The 23,087-nt window shown below is 37.5% G+C and overlaps 1 protein-coding gene across 9 annotated transcripts in view; it reads left to right on the forward strand.

The window, feature by feature from the left end:
- Positions 1-2,279: 2,279 nt before the first annotated feature.
- EMSY (EMSY transcriptional repressor, BRCA2 interacting) overlaps positions 2,280-23,087 on the forward strand; it is a gene marked incomplete at both ends in the record, with an annotated part of 71,197 nt that continues 50,389 nt past the window's right edge. For 2 of the 9 annotated variants that reach the window (XM_084236738.1, XM_084236739.1), the window contains 7 exons: positions 2,313-2,382; positions 7,844-7,943; positions 9,391-9,465; positions 10,804-10,845; positions 14,304-14,479; positions 16,063-16,215; positions 18,131-18,390. In XM_084236738.1, coding sequence (XP_084092864.1) covers positions 2,313-2,382; positions 7,844-7,943; positions 9,391-9,465; positions 10,804-10,845; positions 14,304-14,479; positions 16,063-16,215; positions 18,131-18,390 — 876 coding nt within the window. Of the gene's footprint in view, positions 2,383-7,843; positions 7,944-9,390; positions 9,466-10,803; positions 10,846-14,303; positions 14,480-16,062; positions 16,216-18,130; positions 18,391-23,087 lie in introns of all 9 variants that reach the window. The other 7 variants (XM_084236741.1, XM_084236742.1, XM_084236743.1 and 4 more) reach the window with 5 other exon arrangements.

A 23,087-nucleotide genomic window follows, 5' to 3' on the forward strand; every position in this document is an offset into this window, starting at 1 on the left:
AACCGCTCCCCTGACCCTCAGGAAGGCGCTCCTGAGCCTCCACCGCGCTGCAAGGACCAAGCGGCTTTCTCACCGCCCGTCACCTCGCCTACAGCAAATGCAGCATCAAAGCCTCGGCTCCATCTTGGCCGCTACGTGTGACGCCACACGCACGGCGGGCGCTGTCCATTGGCCGAGCTCGCCGCGGAGAGAGGCGCGCGAAGCCCGAGAGGAGGGTGTGCAGAGCGAGGGAACTACCGTCCCGGCCTGCCTCGCGCGCGCTGCCTCCCGAGGGCGAGCGAGGAGGGCGCTCGGTGGGGACCACAACTCCCAGCAAACCTCGCGATGCCGCTCCTGGCTTTTCAAAACGCGGAGGAAAAGGACGGAGAGCACGGAGGCCTTCTGGTGTCCGCTCTCCGAAAGGCGGGAAAGGCAAACTACACCTCCCGACGGCCCGCGCGCGCTCGCGCCTGCGCCCTGAAGCCTGTCGCCATCTTGCCCCTTCTGAGGCACAGCAAACAAACCCAATTCCTGGTGTCCCCTAGTCTTGGCGGAGGAGCCTTTTAGATGAGCCCCGAAAGGCCGGGCAGGTGGGTGACTCTCAGACAGGGTGCCGGAGCGGGCTGGCAGGTTAGCCAGGTTGGAGGGGGCGCTGCGCTAAGCATTCGGAGCCCGGCTCGGGGCGCCCAGCCCCATCCTCCGTTGTCTCCTAGCGGGATCACGGGGCTCCCCGGGTGGGCTGCGGGGGGACCCTGGCAGACCTGGTGCTGGATCCCTGGGATCCAGCCCCGGGGACCTCCCGGTGAGTCGGGGCCGCCTGCCTGGCTGTCCGCGCGCCTGCTCCCTCTCCGTTGTCCTCTCCGCCGGGCGCGGGGCGCTGCTGCCGGCCGGGGCCCCCGCCGCCGGCTCGGGGTCCCGCCGCGCCCGGGTCGCGGGCTTGACATTGGGCTCGGCGCCGGGCGGCCGGGGAGCGGGGCGGGCGCGCTGCTCCTGTTGTGGCGCTGCGAGCGAGTGCGTGTTTGGGGAGGGGGCGGGGCGGGTGAGCCTCCTGACACTTGAGGGGGGGGCAGGATTGTGCGAGGTCCCGGTCCCCGGAGCGGGCTCCCCGCGGCTGTGCCCGGGCTCCCGGCGCGCTGCGGCCCCGCGGCGGGTCGGCTGGCGGGGACGCGTGGGGATGCAGTGACGTGGTGCTGGATTCGGGCGGTCGCCGGCCGCCTCCAAGATCCTGTGGAGAGGCGGGGACTGGCTGGTGGAGGGAGAGGATTCCTTTGGCTCTGCCCCTTCTTCCTCCTCCCCACCCCTTTTCTTTATGTCATCCTGCCGGTTGGGGCGCGCAGTCCGGTTCTCCTTGCTCGGGGTTGGCTCCTAGCTGAGAGGACGATGGGAAGTAGGGGGAGGGGTCTCAACTCTGGCCGTAGAGTTGGAGTTCGAAGCTTCGGTGCCTGGAATGGGATGCAGCAGTTACAATGAGTCAGTGCCCGCCTCCTGGACTACACCGTGAGCTCGCTCCTTCACTCACGCACTCACTCCATGTTCATCCATCCATTCATTTTATTCTCTTCAGTCACACCTTTATGCATTTAACAAATATTTGCAGCAGATCTGCAGTGTGTAAGCAGGTAATGTGCAAGTGCCCAGTGCTATTGTCTTTTAATCCCTTAGTCCAGAGAATTTCCAGTACGAAGTAAGTTCCTGACATCTAGCCTTTAGATAAATGTTTGTTTAAAGACCACAGGTGTAAATTCATCTTCAATTGTTAAGACTTGAGCAGAATTTTTTTTTTTATTATGTCCCACTAACCCACATACTGTGCCAGGAGTGTTACATATTTTAATTTGCGTACATTCAGGGAGAAAGCGGATAGATATCAAATAACTTGCCCAAGGTTACACCGGTTATAGCAGCTATTTACCGAACAACATACCTGCCACAATGCTAATAACTTCACATTATCATGCTCATTAATCCTTATAACAAACTGGGTGATTATTACCTCTGTTTTACAGATGTGTAAAACTTATACTCAAATAGACCAATATACACAGACTCACACAGCCAGTAAGTTGAAAGCTGGAACTAGAACCTGGAGCATCTGATTCTAAAACCTGTGCTCTTTCTACTGTCATCGACTAGAATAATAACTTCCCAAATGGTGGTTTAATTCTTCATTTGTCAGAAGCTGAAAATGTGCTGGTGGAGTAAGATTGGAGTATCTAATTGTTTTTACTTACGTGGCTCTTCAAGTGAGTGGCCTTTTGAATGTACTTCGGTAATTTGGTTTTTTGTTTTGATAGGGAAGACAAGCTCTTTGGGGCTACCAAAAAGAAGCAGCAATGCCTGTTGTGTGGCCAACCCTTTTGGATCTCAGCAGGGATGAATGCAAAAGGATTCTTCGAAAATTGGGTATGAGTTTATTTGGATGTCTTAATGCCTCACTGTGATACTTTCCCTTTCTGTTAGAGGCATGGCTTTTTTCCATGGATGTCATATCTCATGTTGCATTATAGATTCTTTACAGGTATAGTCCCTTTAGCATCTTACTCATTGTTTTTTCCCCAGAGCCTAGCATCGTCCTTTTTGTGCACAGTAGATGCATGAATCACGATACTAATAGCAGCTAACTATTAGCTAACTTCATCTCATTTACTCCTCAAACTGAAAAAGTGGGTTTTTTTTTTTTTTTCTGGTGCCCGTTTTGCAGATGACAAAACTGAAACTTACAACTTGAGAGGTAATGCCAATAATAAGTTAGGATTTCAGCCTAGGGAATATGATTTCAGTCTCACTTTGGCATACTTTTAACCTTCATGAATGTGTATGTGAATTACTATTTCTTAACTCTAAGTTAAAGAAAATTATGCTTACTTTCCCAAATTTTATTTTTCTATCAGTAATAAAACACCCTGTATGCTTGTAATGAATTATTTAGTAGTTCTTTTCCTTTAGTAATTCTTTTCCTTTCTCAGCTAACATGTAGGGAGAGAATTAAGCCATAATGCCTGGGCATACATTGTATGTAATGAACTAACTTCTTGTGCATCTGGAATGGTATTAGTGTTCATATTCCTTGGGGAAATTGAGAAAAATGCTACTTTATACTGTAAATTCCAAGAAGAACCTTGTCTTATTTACCACTGTAGTCTCAGGCTAACACATAGTAAGTACTCGGTGAATGAAATTGAAAAAGAATACTAAATATTTTGGCAGTAGATAGGAATTACTAAGATACCTATGATTTTTAAGGGGAAAGTGTGGACCTTGAGTTCAGACAGACCTGGGATCCCAGGTTACCAATGACCTACATAATCAAGGACATGCAATTTAATCTTACTAAATTGCTTGACATTTTTATAAAAGAAGGATAATATCTGCATAGTAAGTTTGATGTAAGGATAATTGTATATAAAAAGGGCCTATCACAATGCTTGACATTTGAGTGTATAGTGTGTTAAAGCAAGCAGTTGCTTTTAAACGTAATTTATCTTTTTTTCCAAAGGAAGTCTGTGTTGGGAATTCCTGTGTAATTCAGAATCTTAGCTGTGTTGGCCCTGCCTACTAATAACCTTTGCCCCTTTAATTTCCCCTCAGGCTGCTTTGAAGATTTCTTTATTTTAAACTACTTAGTATTGTATCTTTGCATGTCCTGAGAGGTTTTTTTTTAAATTTTCAGTCATTCTCTTGTTATTTTTTAAAAATCCTTTAGCCTTTTACCCATGTTTTTAGTCCTAAATTACAAATGGTTTTCTATGTGTTTTGTACAATTGCTATCACTTGCTAGCTGCCAGTGATAAAGTTTGACTCATATTTCACAGCTGAAGTGGTTATGGAGCAACACATCACAACTACTGTAGATTGGTTTGGACTTCTGGGCATGGGGGCCTTGAATCAAGAGATTCTGTTTAATATAAAAATGGTAGCCTTTAAATTTAAACTAAGCCCTAATTTTAGTCCCAGCTCTATGTGTAATGCTCATGGAGAGCTGCATCTATACAAAAGAAAACAGCCTTTCTACAGGGTAATGTCATCTTCAGTGACTCTTCAGTTTGGGAGGTGAGCCTTGATAGTGATTTTGCAGAAATACTTCCTCCCCACCCATTGAATCATTATCATAACAATGGAAGCTTTGAATTGCCTTCAAACACTAGCTGTAGGTGTAAAGTTTAAAGAAGGTACTGTATTTAAGAATTAGCTTAAAATATTTTAAGAATTAGCATTGTCCTTTTGAAGATATACATCATTTTAATGTAAGATGCTAAATACTTAGATTTTACTAAAACTGGGATAATTTTTTTAACTGAACATATCAGTGTAAGAGTGCTGTAAAATATAAAAACTTTCCTATGTTTTTCCTGCCTTATTTTTCTTTTTTTTTAAATTGTTTATCTTTTTTTTTTTTTGTGTGTGTGTGGGACCCTCGCCCGTGGCCAGGGAACGAACCGGCGCTGCAGGGGCTGCAGGCAGCCTTGCAGTCCAGCGCTCAACCGCTGCGCCACCAGGGGAGGTCCCCTGCCTTATTTTTCTATCATCATCCTGAATTGAAACCCTAACGTGTAACTTTATGGACTGGTATATTTGAATGACTGATTTGTTTAAATGGAACAGATTGAGAACTTTATAAAATGATTCGGCAAATCTTTTGTTTTTCTGGGGTATTTGCTTGTGTTTGTTTCATTATACTTTTGTGTCATTAGAATTAATACTATAATAGAATGACGCCAGATGTAATACCAGAAATTCAAGTGTGATATTGTCAGGATATCTGAGGATACCCATCAAAATGGAAATCAACTAACATGAAGGAAGTTGGGAAACTAGTAAAGGCTCTTAACCCTGAGTTAATTTCTGGAGAAGGGGAGGAAGTATTTTGGATTGTATAGCTGTGATAACAATGTTCTGAGTCCCAGTTTTGTGTGAAATAGCGACTTCTTTTGTGCATGACTCTTTAGTTAAGACTTGGGATGGGAATTGAATGTCAAAAATTTTTATCACATTTCTTTAGTTAATTTTGCCCTTTTTAAAACAATAGTGTCCTAATCTCCATAAATTCCACAGGCCAAAACTTATCTTCCTTTTCTTTTTCCTCAAACCGCTTCTCACTGACCTCTCCATTTCTTTTTTATGGTATTGCCATGCTCTTAAACATCTTGTAAACTGCAAAACCTGATTCCTTCTGCCATTCCTTTTATGTTCAATTACTGAGTCCTATCAAATAAAAACTTTTTAGAATGGAATTAGAGATTTTTCTTAGGCTGTCCCCAAACCAATTTTCTGTTTTTATCTTTTGTTCCTTACAGGTTTCCCTTGTTGGATTTTAATCACCCAGAGGATAGAGACATTGTTTTGTTCATATAAATATTTTCCATGGCACCTTATAGAAGTAATATTCAATTAATAATTTGCTTTGAATGAGTGACTGTCCAAGAAAAAACATATTTTTACTTCTCCAAGGGTAAAATTCTTAAAACAGTCACTGACCTTTACTGAAAGTTTGATGTCTATATGAAACATCTGCTCTTTCTCTATGTTCCTTTTGCACATTTGTATCCCCCAGCCCCCTCTCCCCCCTCCCAGCATTGTTCTCTTTCTGTTAAAGCTTATGCTTCTACACTAAATGATGTGTTTTTCTCTGTCTTTGCACTGTATTGTAAACTGTATCATAATTGTCTGATGATTTGCTTCACTGTAGCCGTATTCTAGAGTTAACTTCTTAAGGACAGGATTTAGTATACTGAATATATATATACATTCAATATTTGTTGGTTAAAATATTCCATAAATGGGACACCGACATTAAGAATACAGTAAATTCTTAGTTGATCATCCCTTGTTCTTTCTGAACTTTACTTTAGGTCCTGTTAAAAGCTGAAATGTTTCTCTTAGAACTAAATATTTACTTCACTATTGCAGAGCAGCAGAACTTTCTCCTTCCAGAGAGACACCATAAGACATCTGTATAGAATCCAGCACAGATTGAACATGCATAATGTTTGCACATGGGATAATTCAGTTGAACCAGATATTTATATAATTTAGTCAGCTCACTCTTCTATATAAACATGTTTTGTTGACAGTCAGAAATGTAAATAATATGACCTGCATGAGGCTACTAGTTTTTTATTGGTATAGTACCTAATATGGAGGGGTACATGCCTTCATTATTTGGCTAACACTGATTGTTGTCTGTCAGGCCTTGGCAAATAGCAAATACTATTAGCAATTTAAATTGAGTAAGGAGATAACTAGTCTGGACAATTACTTCCTTTAATTTTGCTTAGATATACTTGTTTCATAGTGTTAATGGTTAAAAAAAAACTATTATTTCTCATGGCTCCTTGGTTTCTTGGTCTTGCCTGAACCCTTTCATGAGCCTATATTCAACTGCTAGCGTGGCTGGTAGACTGTTCTCTACCGAGAGAGCCGTTCATCCTGGCCTTACTCGCAGCTTGGTGATCTCTAGGTTCCAGGAGGACAAGAGCATACATGTATCATGTATGCTGACGTTCCACTGACTAAAGCAAATAATGCCAAGCCAAAGTCAGGTAGGAGGGGACTATACAAAGGTAGTACACAGGAGTACACTAGGAAGCTGTGTTTGTTGAGTGCCATTGAGGACTTTGTGGTTCTGTATTTTAACTAGACCTATGGTCTGACAGTTTCAGTAAGCAAATTTCATAATGGTTGTTGCTGTGGAAAGACAGTGACACGAGACTGTTTGGCATTAGGATTCAGGATTTTATGTCCTAGTTGCTGTAAGAGCATTTCATGTTCTTTAATTGATCTTAGTCATTTTGATGGTGGTTTTTGTAAGACGCAGATCTTGGATCTGGAAGGTACCTTCAAAGTCTCTTGTAGATAAAGAAATTGAAGCTCAGGGATGAAAAAGAATTTGCCCAAGGTCACACAACTAGTAAGTGGCAATCCAGAAACAGATTTGGAACTAGAATCTGGCCATTTGACTCTTGTTCCAGTAGTGTTCCATTTGCCCAGTTCTCATAGGACTCAAATTTACCTAGGATAGAGGTGAAATATAGTTTGAATTCTTTTTTTTAATTTAATTTAATTTATTTATTTAGATTTATTTATTTATTTATACAAGCACTGGGTACAGTCAGAAGCGCGGGAGGGTGAGAGAATTCACCAGAGCCAGAGCGGGGAGCAGAGCAGGCAGAAGGACCGAAGTACACTGCTGAGGGGAGCAGCGGGCCGCAGGAGAGGTCTGCGCACCATGTGGGCCCCTCCTGCGGTGGCCGGGGATCAGCCGGGGATTGAACCGGTGCTGCAGAGGCTGCAGGCAGCTTTGCAACCCAGCGCTCAACCGCTGTGCCACCGGGGAGGCCCTAGTTTGAATTCTTAAGCAAGCCTAAGGGAATTTTTTTATTTCAAGGATTGGTTAGTGAAGGTATCTTTCAGTGATGCTAAAAATGTCTCTTAACAGCCTTATTCTATCATTTTATTTTATTCTATGATACAGATTTAGCTTAAGCACTAAAGATTTCAATTTGAAGACTGGTATTCATTTTACTAAGTATTTATGACTGGGATGGGTGTAGTCTTATTTTGTTTGGTATGTTTAGTTGTTAGTGGTAGCAATTGAGTTAAATTTTCTTCAGTGATACTTTGTGAGATAAAATAAGGTATTTCTACCTAAGTATATGACTTCTGCAAAGCAATAAAAAGTAAAATTATAAAATCCATATTTTAATCTATGCTAGTAGATACAATATTTGAAAGGAACTAAAAAATATTTGCTTACTGATTTTTCTCCAAGTGATTTTTAGATTTGTTGCCCTGCACCTTCAATATATGTAGCTATTGTATTACTATATTAAAGATATATGTTGACAAAATAATTTTCTTCTTCTAGAATTGGAGGCGTATGCTGGAGTTATCAGTGCACTTCGGGCACAGGGAGATCTCACCAAGGAAAAGAAAGATCTTCTTGGAGAACTCTCGAAAGTTCTTAGGTAAATTATCATAAAGTTTGTGAGATACAACTCTAGAAATTAAATTTTGAGGAGTTTCAGTATATTTCACTTTGAAGTTGAAGGACAGAGGTTTTCAAGTGCTTGGTGCTCAGTGATCCCATCCCAGCTGTGTGTTTTGTTATAGAAAATCATGTAACTTACCACTTATACTATAATCTTACAAGAAAGGATTTAAGGCAGGTTATTTTAGATTTAGGCCATCTGGGAAAGGGAGGTATTTTTGACATTGGGAAAGGAAAGGAGAGCTGAGAGCATTTTGATGTGAAGATACAGAGTGACATTTATTGGGAGAAAGAAGGAATACTAGGAAATTGTCTTAATTTGTAGAAATAGGTAGTGTTTGTATAGTCAGAGCCTTAATTATAATTTACCCTTTAACTTCCCACTAGAGTGGCACTTGAGTCCATTAAGAAATTTTAGTGACCTAGGTTCTTTGATACTTTGTCTTAATCCATTCTAATATATTGAGCTTTCTCAGAAAATTTTCTGTTTAAACTGGTTTTCTTTAAATATTTAAAACCATTTTCCTATTTTTAAGTAAAGATAGGGAAGAGACTCTTCCTATATTTAATTAGCATTAATATAGGGTCATTGTTATTAAACCAAATCTTCAGTCTTATTGCCTTGATATTTAACAATTTCTCTTTTTTGTTTATTTTCTTATAAATTCTGCTTTCTAATCTTTTAAATATTTTATCGCACGGTATAGATATAGCTTAAGCATTAAAAATTATAATTTGAAGAGTGGTATTTATTTTATTAAGTATTCATGAATGGGAATGGGATGGGTGCAGTCTTTTTTCAGTTCAGTATTAACTTTACATGAATTGAATCAAGAACAGTATAAGTACATTTTTACCATAGCTGTAACATGATACAGTGTAGAAGACACACAGCTGAAGTGTTGAGTAACAAAGGAGTAATATCCTGGTGTCAAGTTTCATAGCTTATAGCCACAGGAAACAGATTATCTCCCCACTTTCATTTCTTACATTCACTAAACAATGTATCCTCTTAAGCTTTAGGAAGGACTTTAGAAGACTTTGTTCTGAGTGCCTAATTCCACTTCTCAGTAACCATGGTTGGAGGTCATTCAGTGGCTGATACACAGAGACCTCTTACAATCTTGAACATAGTCTGATGTTTCTGAGTTTTGGAAGTAATGGCTTTATATAAAGGTGAATTTGTCTTCCTGTGATTTCTAATTTGCAACTAGGTCTCCCTGCATTTACACAGAGTCAGTGTGATTCCTTTTCTATGCCCTTAATTAAAGCCTTTGAGGATATATATTAGGTCCCTGTCTATATCTTTACAAGTCAATCTTATTTTCATTCCCCCCATCAGAATGTTCACTTAAACATTAATGAAAGTATAGAAAAGAGCTGCCTGCTTGGCAGAGTTCTATAATGGCTATTTTTTTTCATAGCATCTCAACAGAACGCCACCGTGCTGAAGTTCGGAGAGCAGTAAACGATGAACGGTTAACAACAATTGCACATAAGTAAGCCATTAGTCATACCACCCCTGATTTTTTTTATGACTTAGTGTAATAAAGTTTTGAAAACAGTCTTACTATTGTGTAGCAGATTCCTGAGTTTTAATTTTAATAGTAATATCTCTATACTCAGGAATCCTGACCATAGAGATCTTAATTGTTAATTCAGTTGGTAATGTTTTTGCATTTGGTTAGGCAAGCTTTAAGGACTTAGGTCAAATCTTGTTACAATGTAATCTCTGTATAACTAAAGGCCATCACAGCTTAGCAGATGATTCACTTACTTGAAGCAAAGTTCAGTAAAAAAATAGTGTGCTCCTGGAATTTGCCAGCCCCTCAGAGGTTCTTTGTAATGTTATTTGACACGTGCATTGCTTTATAAATAGGCATTATTAATTTTTCGATAACTGACTCAAATATTTCGTGTATTTTGAGATTCAGGAAAAAGATTGTAAACTGTATATTTTGCTTTTAAGACATGGATAGGCAGCATTTTAATTCATTTTTAAAAAGCCAGTAGTAAATTATAGTGTATTCTTATCAAATTGTTTTCAAATCATTATAACTATTTCACAGATGAGGTGGAGGGTGGTGGAGGATTCAGGGCAGGGATCAAGCCTTAATAGAATGTGTATGGAGACAGTGCCTCCTAAAGAATAGACAGGCATTGAAATTACTCTTTAAATGTTAATGCAAAAATGGTAGGAATATTTCATAAAATAAGGTTTGTTATAGTATAATTCATTTGATATTTTTATATTTTAATGTGAAATAAAACTAAAGGAAAAATTCAGTGCATTTGTATAATATAATAAATAGTATATTTAAACCAGTTGGCAGTATTCGAATTGACCCCAAAGATCTATTCGCTTCATGTTTGATTCACTGTTCCTCATTTTACTTAACTTATAAAATGGGGAGCTATCGTTTTAACTATGTAGTTTAAAAGTTTAGCTATTTGAATTGTGAGATTTTTCAGGGGCAGGTATGTATGCATTATAAACATTTTTGCAATTTTCCATCAGAGACAGTATTTAGTTGTCAGGCCAGCAATGGTTGAAATATTCAAATATTGTGTTCCTGCTTTAATTTGCTCCAAACATTTGAAATGAGATGCTCTAAAAATAACAGTCTTATTTACTGGCGAACTGGTAATAGTCAACGTAAATGCCAGATAATAAAGTAGTAAAAGATAACTGACATTCAGAGGCACTTTAGGGACAAAATTAGTACTTTAAAAGCATTGGAACAATATTGTGGGGCAATTAGTTTTAAGTTGATGCATCAGTCATACTTAAAGGATAACATTTATTTAGTTTCCTTTTCCTTTTTTCCCCTTTAAAGAATGAATTTATCCTTATATTTGGGTGAAAGACCAAGTTACAGGTATGCAAATAGGTTATTATTATTTCAGGCTTTTTCTTGTATTTATTTCAAAATTGAAGCTCTCAATTATTCAAGGGCACATACTCCATTTACAAATAAATTGTGCCTCTGCTTTTCCTTTTCTTCCCCTCCTCCCCCTCCTAATACTGCCCACCCTTTAGTCATGTTGCTGCTTTGAGTACCTCTTGTCAGAGGGTGGGAAGGGAGAGGAGGTGAAAATTTTAATTAGTCGTTTTGCTGCTTAGTAGTTGTCTTGGAAGAGGTCTGGTGTCAGAATTTACAAGTATTTGCCAAAGTATATTTCGGTGATATGTGGGGTCTTTAATCTGTTTGACCTCTCCCTTGCCCTCCTCCCTCTATTAGCATGGATAATTGAGAGTTGGCTTTTATCTACCTGTGTTTCCTCTTTTTATCTCTTTCTGATTTCTTTAATACACGAATTTAATTTTTTGAAAAAACTTTACTTCAATATATAATTTTAAACTTATTAGATCTATTCATGCTCCTGTTTTAATATTTTATATTGTGGTTTTAATTTGACCAGATGTAGTTACTTATTGAGGCTTGGGGCCAGAAAGTGGGGAACGGTGAGGAAGGCTTAGATTCCGCATTTTCTCCATCTCCACCGCCCTCTTTCCCTCAAACTTAGCCACAGAACCTAGTTCCAAAGTGTATAGAAGGGTTTCACACTTTGAGCCTGTAAAATAACTCCAGAGGGAAGGAGGAATGCATAGGAACTGAATGCATTCCCCTTCTCCTCCTCCTTCCCTCCCCCACTCAAACCTGCCCCTTAGGCCTGAAGGAATGTGGTTGAAAGGTGAAGAGAAAGCCAAGAAGATTGAGCACAATGAGGTAGAAGAACAAAAGGAGTGTGGAGAGTCTGGGATCACAGAAAAGCCTTGCTTTTTGTGGCTTGAAGCATCACACATTTATTATTTGGCACCAGGCCATTTATTAAGTTTCATACTCCAGTTTTGAACCATGTCAGAATATTATAGTATTAAAGCCTAGAATGTCAATAGACTTCCAAGTTTTTATTGGGCCACTCTTGTCAATATTGTCACTAGAGTTTGAAAGTAACTATCTGGAATGACTGTTTTCTTAATCCCTTCCCCATCAGCCATACATTCATAGGATACTGTGTATTTCTTTGTGAGGCGAGAATTTTTTGCTGCTGCCTGAACACCAAAGGATGTGAGGGCTACAGTAGTTTTGTTATTGTCATGTTAGATTTCTCAGAAAAGAAATTGGATGGAGCAAGGTTTCTACCCTCCCTTGCCAAACTTCATATAAACAGAGAGGTGTTCTTACACTGAAATTTAGGTGTTCCAGGAAAGCCCTGGAGTAAGATCTTTACAAAATTTTGTAAAATTCACTTTAGATGATTTGGGTGACTAATGCATATCTATACTCTTAATACTAAGCAAATAGTAATTTTTGATCAAGTTCTAACATACAATCTTTCACTCGAAGAATCTGAGCGTGTTTCAATGAGTAGAAATTTGGAAGACTTAAAGATCTTCTGAAAAGTTGCAGCTATGTCTTTTTTCTGTTTTGTCAATAGCATATATTCATGTGTTTTAAGTATTACTCTTCCATAATTTCTGCCATTACTTAAACAATTAACCAGATAAGTGTAGGACTTTGTTTAGTAAACTCTCACCAAACATGTTTATTAGTGATATTCTAATAAATAATAGCAAAATAGGAGTAAGCCAAGAAAATACTAACCAGCTTTTACAGTTTTCCCTGACATTTAGCCCTTTTCTATCTCTCTCTCTCATTTATACCATTCTCTGTTTTAGAACAAGCATCAATGTGGAAATTATGTAGTAATAAATTTGTGACGGTTATTGGGGTCTCAGAAACTCATCTTTCCCTTGTTTTATGCAGGGATTTATTAAAGCTTGAAGAAAGATGCAGTATTTCCCCCAGTAACTCAGTTAAATTAATTAACCCCTACAAATTCTTTTCTGAACTGACTGTAAATCCTCTAGTTGTAATCTATTCATTCCATCTAGTAAAAGTGGGTAGCTATTAGATAGTAGTGTCCAGTTAGTACAAATCTAAAACTAAAGCTCAACATGGAATATTTTTATACTTTCCACTTATGATGTGGTGAGTAATTTCAGTATGTTGTTAAAGGAAGCATAAATTGTAGTAAGTGTGTGACCACAGGCAAGCCTTAGTTAACCTTTTAGTGACTCCAGTGACTTTCCCTAACTATGAAATGGCAATAATGATATTACCAATTTCATAGGATTATTGAGAGAATTATAAGAGTTAATACATGAACAATGTTTAAAACAATGCCTGGCATATAGTAAGTGCTTAACTGGTGTTAATTGTCGTTATCATCACCATCATCATCATTATTCCACTATTCACTGACAAGGGCTTTTATGTACTTTACCTAAATCTGAAAAATCAGTGGACATACAGAGTCTTAAATTCTAGGTTAGGTTGTAAATGTTTGATTTTAAAAAGGGTGCAGGAATATATCCATTTAGTGAAGAGATTGATGAGTTCTGGGTGAATTTTAAACCTCAACATTAATCATTAGAAGTGACACAATTACTTTTTCTGGAGCCAACTCAAGAGAAGTGATACAGCTGTCTTTTCATATTTCAACTTCTGTTTGGATTCCTGCAATAAAATTTGCTTAAGGAGTTTAGAGTATAGAGAGTGAAGAGAGTGAGAATAGTGTCTGTTTAGGAATAGAGTTTATTAGCAGAAATGCATTCTATTAGAGTGAAGGGTGGTATAAATAAAGTAGTGGCAGGTTTCTTCCAGTGTCCTCAGATGCAGTCTATTTATTTTATATTAATAGGAAGGATAACAATTTATAACACATTGTCAGTGAAAAATGAAGTTATTGTGAACACACACACACACACATATATCACACACACACAGCCTTTTTATCTCTCAGTACCTAGTTTCCCTCGTTTACTGCCTCATTTTCCCTTATTTGAAAGCCTTAGAACCTCTGGCCATGCAGGCAATTAGAAATTTTGGAAAGGATCAGTGATTTATCTCATCCTTAATTATTACAGAAAACCTGATTGTAAAGGTTATGAATACCTTTTGCATTTTTGATCTGATCGCAAAATTAACTTCTAAATGTTAGTAGAAAGATCAGTTTTCGTTAGCCATAACACTGGATTTAAACTAATAAGATGGATGTTGATTTTTATTTAGAAGGCATGAAAACATTTTTCAGAGTTTCAATTACATTTATTAAGATTCAGATTATAGAATAAAATGTGTAAGAACCTAAGTGTATGTGAAATTCCTTGAATTCTAATTATTCATAATTTTGATCTTGCTTGCTTATAATAAAGCTTCTCCTATTCACTCAGGGTGCTTTTAATGGTTTAAAAGTTGTATTTGAGAAAATGTATTGATTCATTTTCATGATTGAGAGCCTTTGTAGCAGCATTTTCTTTTTTGTTTAGTATGTCTGGACCTAATAGTTCTTCAGAATGGTCCATTGAAGGTCGTCGATTGGTACCACTGATGCCCCGGCTGGTTCCCCAGACCGCCTTCACTGTAACAGCTAATGCTGTTGCCAATGCAGCTATCCAGCACAATGCATCCCTTCCAGTGCCCGCGGAAACAGGAAGCAAGGAAGGTGAGTAGAAAAATATTTCTGTATGAAGAGATGACTTTTCTCATATTCTTCAAGAAAAGTCTTATTTTTCATGTTTTTATTCAAATGTGTGAAGGCTGCAAATTATAGTGAGCAGCTCTTATTCTGAAACTGGAGATTACCAAGTCTCAGCCAAATTTAAATCTCTGTTTTGTTCAAAGTATGAATTATATTAATCACAAAATTGCAAAAGCCCTTCTTGGAATGAATTTTTGACATCAGTGTATCTGATAGGAGTGCATAGAAGGCCTTAATAGGTGACATGGAAAATAAATAAGGTGACTGAAGTCATATAACAACTGGAAAAAGATGCTGAACTGGTACTTCAGAAAATAAAGCTCTTTTATTGTCTTCTGGTATCAGTGTTACATGCTGCCTCTGTGTTTTAATTAATGAGCTAAATCCATCAGGGATTAACTAGCAGATGGAGAGGCTTTCTTACTGTTACATAATTAGTAAAATTGACACAAGCTTTAAAAATCCTTAAATTCTCCTGAGGTTACCAACAGTAATATTAAATTAGAGCGCACGGATTTGGATTGACTTTAGTAGTAGTTTAGTTGGTGTTGGATGAAAATGACTGAAAATACAGCTGTCAGATTACTTTTATTTGTCCTAATATTCTTGCCTATTAGTGGGCGGTGGAGCAGAGTGAGACACACTTGTCATACATGTCAAACTCTTTTAATACGATCGAAGCTTATGTTTAGAGAGGGCCAATTATTAGTGTACAAACTTGGCCATTTTTGTTTGTTGTAGGAGATGTATCTTTCTTCGCTTCCACTTTTATCTTTTCAACCCACCAACTCTGGAGAGAGTGGAAAGAATAAAGAATTTTCAATAGTCAAATCTGTTTGAACCTTAGTTTGCCACTTCCTAGCTATGTGACCTTCAGCTAGTCTTTCAGCTTCTGTTAGACTTGAGTTCCTCATCTTTGAAATGAGGATGTGATGTGCTGAGAATTAGTGATACATGGAAAAGATTTAGCATAGACATGGTACTCAGTAAATGGTGCTTATGACCTATTATTGCTATTGCTTTTATTCAAGAAATTGGACTATAATGTTGTCGGTCTTTAATTGAGTTATTGTTACATTGTTTGGATGGCAAATGACTTAATAAGTTGATTTATACAGTAATTAAGGAACCTTGCCCCTAGTGGCCAACTTGGAAATTGCTATGGTTAGGGGAAAATGATCCATCACTTCATCACTGGTGCTGCTCTTAGTAGTAAAATGGAATCCAACTATGACTTTTATTTTCCTCACTATAGTTTTAATTGATTTCTTTGTAACTGTGCTCTTATCCATTGGCAATGCCACCTGTAGACAGCTGCTAACTACTTGGGGAGAACCCAGTTGATGATTTTCAGGGAAGTACTAGGTGTTAGGTCCACAGGTGTTAGGTATTAATAACCTTTAAACCTGTGACCCTAACACCTAGGACTGGTCTCTAACTTGATCACGTGAAAATGTTAAATTTGGCCTGCAATAAAAAATAATTTTTCTGTATGCGTGGACAGTTTTGGTGAAAGTTAACAGCACACTTTTTTATCGTTCCTTCAGTAGTGGTTTGCTATTCCTACACAAGTACCACGTCAACCCCAACCTCTACCCCTGTTCCAAGTGGCAGCATAGCAACGGTTAAGTCTCCAAGACCTGCCAGTCCTGCCTCCAATGTAGTTGTCTTGCCAAGTGGAAGTACTGTTTATGTCAAAAGTAAGTGATATTCTCAGTGTTATCAGGTCCATCATGGCTAAATGCTGCAGCATTGGCTCTGAGTAGATCTACCTTTCTGGATTAAATCACTGGTCCACTGGCTATTGGCAGTGGTTAGTTTTGAATTGAAGGTTCTAAAGAATTCGTTTCTTTCCATGTACGAGGTATATATTACCTTTTCATCAGTTCTGGGGGTTGAGAAATTACTTCTTTTTTGTTCTTTGTGAGGAATCTGCCTTGAGCAGTGTTATCCTTCTTTCCAAGTATTCACTTGTTTTGTCATGGAATAGAAATGTGAACAGAAACGGAAGGAATTATGCTTACATTGACTTATACAGTAATTATAATCTTGAGGTGTTTTCTTAAGTTCTAGATCATCCAACTGTTAGGTTCAGTGAGGCATTCTAGAGTCCATCTTTATTTTTTAGTTGACTGTAATTTTTTGAAGTTATATATGCAGTTTTTAATCCCTTAATTTTATCCTGTTGAAAGTTTGATGTCTAGTTCATTTTTTTGTTTTTAATGTCTGTTATGTCATTATTGTTTTACTTTTGATGTCAACTGGACATCATTAATGTTTGATTTTCATTTTTCTCGATGTACTTATAAACTTGATTTCTTTGAACTATAGCAGTGGACTTTGTTGTTTCAGACAGGAATGATTCAGGCCATCATCAACCTCGTTTTAAATTAGAAACTAAAAACTCAAGGTGTAAGGAGTTAATTTTATTATCAATTCCATGAGTCATGCTGTATACTTTTTAAATAGCTGCTCTGTAGGCATTTCCTATGTATGCTGCTAGGTTTTATGTTTTTCACTTTGTTTTTTAAAAGTCTACGAAAACATTTGAGACTTTGGTGCACAAGGAAAAAAGAATCTGGGATTGTTAATCTTATATCTGATTTCCTTGGATTTAGCAGCGTAGTCTTCTAAATTATTTGTGGAGATCCATTTTTGGATCTTTTTTTAAAAACATTGATAATTTTTTTAAGACATTGAAAGTGACCCCTAAATTTGAAGAAGCTGTTTCATATAATAGGTAGTTTGAAGTAACAGGTAGTTTATTACTTTGTTCCTAGAAGGTGCACAGGCAACATTACTTTGATCATTTATTCACCTAACTTCATAAATTAAGGTACTGTGCTAGTGAAGCAAACCAATATGACATAGTCACTGCCCTCTGGGAGCTCCTTAATGGGAGATGTGCAGACTGACAAGCACATTGTCAAGGGGTAAGTGATAATGAAGAGACTGTACAGAGTGTTTTATAAGCTCAGAGGAGATATAGATTAGCTTTGCTTAGAGGACTAAGGGAAAGCTTCATTGAAGAGATGTCTTGCGGGGTAATGATTTTGGATGATGAAGAGATCATTGATGAGAAGTGGTGTTCCTCAAAGAACAATAGTATATGGAGAGTCCAGATGGATAGGCTCCAGTAAGGTGGCTTTGGAAAATGGAGAGCATTTCAGTCTGTCAGGAGTATAGGGGTTTTGGTGGAACAGGGTATTGTGGTTTTGGAGAGATAAGGAACCTTGAGTGATAGAGTAATGATTTGTGCCTCATCTTGGAGTGAGATAAAAACTACTAAAGGGTTTGAGGTAGAGTATAGGCATGATTACATGTGAAATGTTTTAACTGGTAGTAGGTTGGAGGATAAAATAAAAGTGGAGGAATTGGAAGTATACCTTTTTAGAAGTTGTTAACAGAAATAACAGGCAGGAGGCCTGATATAGATATAGGGTCAAAGATAGGGGAGAAGACATTTCAAAGACTATTTCTTTGAAATAGTAGAAGGTAGATAGGACTTATTGTCTGATGGGTACCATGCAAAATGAGATGACACAAATTTTAAAATAAAGTATACAATGCACCGTTAGATTTGTGTAAACATTATGATATTGTCATTGCTTTCAGGTGTTAGTTGTTCAGATGAAGATGAAAAACCCAGAAAACGAAGGCGAACAAACTCTTCTAGCTCCTCCCCTGTTGTCCTGAAGGAAGTTCCAAAGGCTGTTGTTCCAGTCTCAAAGACCATCACTGTGCCTGTGAGTGGCAGTCCCAAGATGAGCAACATCATGCAGAGCATTGCCAACTCCTTACCACCTCATATGTCTCCTGTGAAAATAACATTTACCAAACCATCAACACAAACAACAAACACAACAACACAGAAGGTATGTGGTATAGAGGGACTCCTGCCTGCCAATTGCTGTTTCCATTTCTTTCAGTCAACATAATTCAGGTTTAACAAAAACTCACTGAGTGCTTACTATGTGCTTGGCATTATGCTGGGAATGTTCACATCTCTTTAATTCTGCACATGAAGCTTTGAAATAGGTATTCTTTCACTTTTGTAGGTGGGGCTTAGAGGTGTCAAATGATTTTACCCAAAAGGACAAAACTGCCAGATCTACTTTTCAGACTTCCATTCTATTTTATAGTTGTGGTGTTGTTTGGAAGAAAATTAAAATATAAATATTTTTATCCTGTATTTGAATAACTTTAGGAACTCCATTTTTACTTGGCCAGGTAACAAAGTTGTCATTTAGGTGTTTCATAGAAGAAAGGAAGTGTATGATGGAATAATTATTGTTACCATCTTTTGTTCTTCTTTGTATGCTATCATTAATTTATTCCTAAACTCTTTTCTCAGCATGTTCAAATCATTATTATTCTGTCAATTTTATGTTATTAGAATCCTGTAATTTCCCACACTAATCTGGATGCCTATGGCTCTCTATAAACTTGCTATATACCTGGGATGTCCCTTAGTTGTCATTCTGATCTTCCTCTTCCTTAGTTTATTTATTCTTTTGCTGCAGCAGTTTCTAGTAGTTTCTTGGTGAAAGGGTGGATGCAAAGTAAATATTTTGAGACCTTGCATGGTAGAGACTGAAAAGTTTTTTATTCTATTGTCTCACTTTTTTAATGGTTTAGTTAGATAAATTATTAGAGGTTGGAAGTTATTTTCTTTTAGAAGATATTGCTTCATTGGCTTCTGACTTCCAGTAGTTCTTTTGAGAAGCCCAGTGTCATTCTAACTTCTGATCCTGTTCTTCATTTTGAAAACTCTTAGTAGCTTTCAGAGTTCTGGAATTTCAAGTTAATTTTCTTTGGTGTGATTCTTGATTTGTACACTCAGGGGCCTTTCATTCTAGATACTCAAGTTCTTCAAATTTGGAAAATTTCCTGGATTATTTGATTTTTTTCTGTTCTCTCATTTTGAACCAAGCGATATTCAGGTTGTTGAACTTCCTGGATTGATCCTTTAATTTTCATATATTTTCTGCTATTTTCCATCTGTTCCCAATTTCTTTCTAGCAGATAATCGTGGTTAAAAGCCCTACATTTTTGCATTACAATTCAAATCCTACCTTTTGTCAATTACCAGTTATGTGACTATGGGAAAACTAAATGTTAGACCTAAGTTTTCTCATTTGTAAATAGGGGAAATAGTATATCTGTTTTGTTAGAGGTTTGGGGCTTAGAGAAACAAGATATAAATATAAAACTGTTAGACTAGAGCCTAGCACATAGTACATGTTATCAGAGTATTATTTCTTTATCCTTTAACTTTATTCTTTTAATTTCTACTAGCTCTTTTGTTCTCTGAAAGTTCCTTTTCTTAAAAAATAGCATCCTGCTCTTTCATAAATTCATGATATTCTCATGATAATCAGTTTTTAATGATTTCTTTCATGTTTTCTCCTTTACTTGTGATTTCCTTTAATCTATTTGTTTTGATCTCTGCCTTTCAATTTCATAGTTTCCTTAAATGCTGGCTGTCTGCTTATATACAAAAGTGGGCACTAAATGGCACTAAAAAGCTGACAGAAAAAGATCTTTCCGTTTAGTGAAACATGTTGGTTGGCACTAGCTGGATTTTCTGTTGAGAAAACAGCCACTACTCCTACAATTCTACCTGTTGTCATTCTCATGTAACTTTTTCGTGGGCTGGTCAGATTCCTCAAAGAATTGTATAGTCTCCTGTCTAGAGTAGTAAGTCTGTCTACTAGTATTTTTGGAGTAAATGGAGACAGAGGGCTAATTATACCATTCAGTGTATACGCTTTTCTTAACTTTTGTTTTCAGCATAGCACCCACACCCCTCATCCTGGTGTCACATCAGATTCCCTTGAATTCAGTCTTTTCCTCAGAAAACAAATTCCTGGTTTGTTTACATGGGAGAAAATAGTGGAGGATCTAAATATTTCTTAGATTTTTAACTAATTTTCCTCTCTATTTCTAATTTTCCTCTCTATACTTCAGAAATATATTACCTTTCAATTCCTAAGTCTTTCTGGGGTTCTCTGATGCAAGTTGTCTTGCTTGTCCTTCTGTATTGGCATCTTAGGTTTCCAACTTCTTGAGTATGCTTGGTCATTTACTACTAACTAGTCTGTCTGTTTTCTGATTTCCAAAATTTATGGCTTTCATCTTTCCATTTTGATCTTATGGGCTTATGTATTGCTTCCTTTAAAAAAAGAATTCCTTATACTGTTTAAGAGGGATTTGGGGGATGTTCCATGTATGGTCTTTTCTACCTTTGAATCCTCAGGTTCATTATAACTTTAAAAACCTGCTAGGGCCTCCCTGGTGGTGTAGGGGGTTGAGACGCAGCACTGTGGGGCTGTCCGCAGCCACTGCAGCGTGAGTTTGATCCCCGGCCAGGGAGCTGCCCATATGGCGCTGCGGACCTCTCCTGGCTCGCCCGCTGCTCCCCTCAGCAGTGTGTTTCAGTTGGTCTGCTTGTTCTATTCTCCACTCTGTCTCTGGTGAGTTCTCTCACCCCCCCCCCAACACTTCTGGCTTGTGCCCCAATTCTTATGTGCGTGAATAGATAAATCTTAAAAAACAAACAAACAAACAAACAAACAAACAAAAAAACCCTTCTAGATTTTCCTGGAAAGATATTATTATATAATATATAAAAAAATAACATTTTAATCAACAAACCAGTAATGGTAATGGGCTGATCTGTGGTATATATTTCTATTTTCAGTGTTATGGTGAGGGAGTATGGTTAGTGTTAAAATTGAGCAAGAATTTTTGTGGTCAGAGAGTCCTGGATTGGAACCCCAACTCTTCTAGTATGACCTAAGATACAATCTTTCTAAATATGTTCACTGATTGTGATATGAGAATAATGTCAGTCTTATATATGGTTATTGGGAGGATTAAGTAAGGTTGGGTATTTTAGAGTGCGGCATAAGATAGGTACTCAAAAAATGGTAGCTCCTTTCCTTTCCAGGTATTTTATGGAAAGCAGTGTTTTATTTATTTACATTGTGAATTCATTGTTAACTGAAGCTTATCCCTTAATATACAGAAATAGACTATGTTGTATGTTATAAATTGTAGAAATAGATTATAGGGCTGGGCCTGCCCTGTATTGGGTGCCATCAGCCTGATATACTTTGCAAGTTTTTAAGTCTATTTACGTTAGTTTTTTTATTACCTTTGCTGGCTCTTATTTTATAGTAATTCTCTTTTGCCTGCGCCTCATCTATTCTTCTAATTTGGTATTTGAGGAATAGTGGAGAGAAGTTTTAGTTAAAAGAGCACCCACCTCCTATCCATGTCCTTCTATTTCCTTACTTTGTTTTATTTTTATTCATTATACTTAACTACTAGTTGACATATTACCTATTTATTTTCTATTTCTTCCATAGACTAAGTTGTCAAGAATACTTTGTCATATTCATCACTAGATTCTTCTTGTGTTTGGAACAGTGCCTGGCATGTAGTAGGTGCTAATTAATATTTGTTGAATGAATGAATGAATGAATGAATGAAATTATAAATGAATAAAATAGGTCTGGTTTCAGTACTGACTTCGGTCATCTTTCTTCAGCCTCAGCTTCCTTATGAAACGCATTATAATAGTACTTACTTCCCAGAGTTATCAGGGTAATTAAATGTGATGATTCATGGAAAGTGTTTAACCTAGTGCACGCGATGAATGCTTGGGAAATATCACCTAACATTATTAATTTTCCAGTCATCTTTGGTAGACTTACATGAAAATACTTCGATAGCTGGGAATTCACTTGTAAGCTATGTTGGTGAACTTTTTTGTTTTTTGATTCATCGACTTTACTGTATCTTTATTTTTGTTTTTTCTTTTGAACTTATCAATTGAGTATGGATCATTGACTCATCAGACTTGTGATGGTTTTTGTAAAAGGACTTATCTCCAAAGTTGTGTAGGTACCATGTGGTGGAATTTTAGGTTCAGCACCTTAGATTTGTCCTACTGTGTTTTAAAAAAATGAGCATTTAAAACAAATTAAGCAGAACTCATTCATTCCACAAATATTGATTCAGTATCTACTGTGTTCTAGATGCAAAACTATATTCTTATTTAATGTGTACCCAGTGCCATTAGTTTTATTGTTTCTTGGACAAGCTAAGTGTGGGTAGGACTAATAGATATTCTTTGGGATTTTTCTGTTTTTTTTTTTTCCCTTTTGATGGGTAATTGGGTTTTTTTTAGATTGCTATACCGTTACCATTATTGTATTTACTTTAGATTTTTCCAGATCCTATGTAATTTAATTTAGGAATTATTTTAGGTAAAGTAACTTTTACATTATAAATAATTATGAGTTTGTGAACTTGATGCAAATTAAGATAGGTCGTATATTTTCAGGGTAGACAAATTTCCACCTATGTTAATGTGGTGCCTTCATTTTAAGTATAACATTGGTACAGCACTTATATAAACAAAACAACAGAATATAGCTTTATGCTTTCACGTGCTTGATTGATATTTTTCATTTTATCCTTAGGGTGCAAGTCCCAGCACTCTTAAGGAGTTTTTGTGAGTGCTAGAAGGTCAGTAATTTGAATTATGGCCTGAATAAACACT

The sequence above is a fragment of the Talpa europaea genome (genome assembly GCF_964194135.1).
Source record: "Talpa europaea genome assembly, chromosome: 1".
Lineage (NCBI taxonomy): Eukaryota > Metazoa > Chordata > Mammalia > Eulipotyphla > Talpidae > Talpa > Talpa europaea.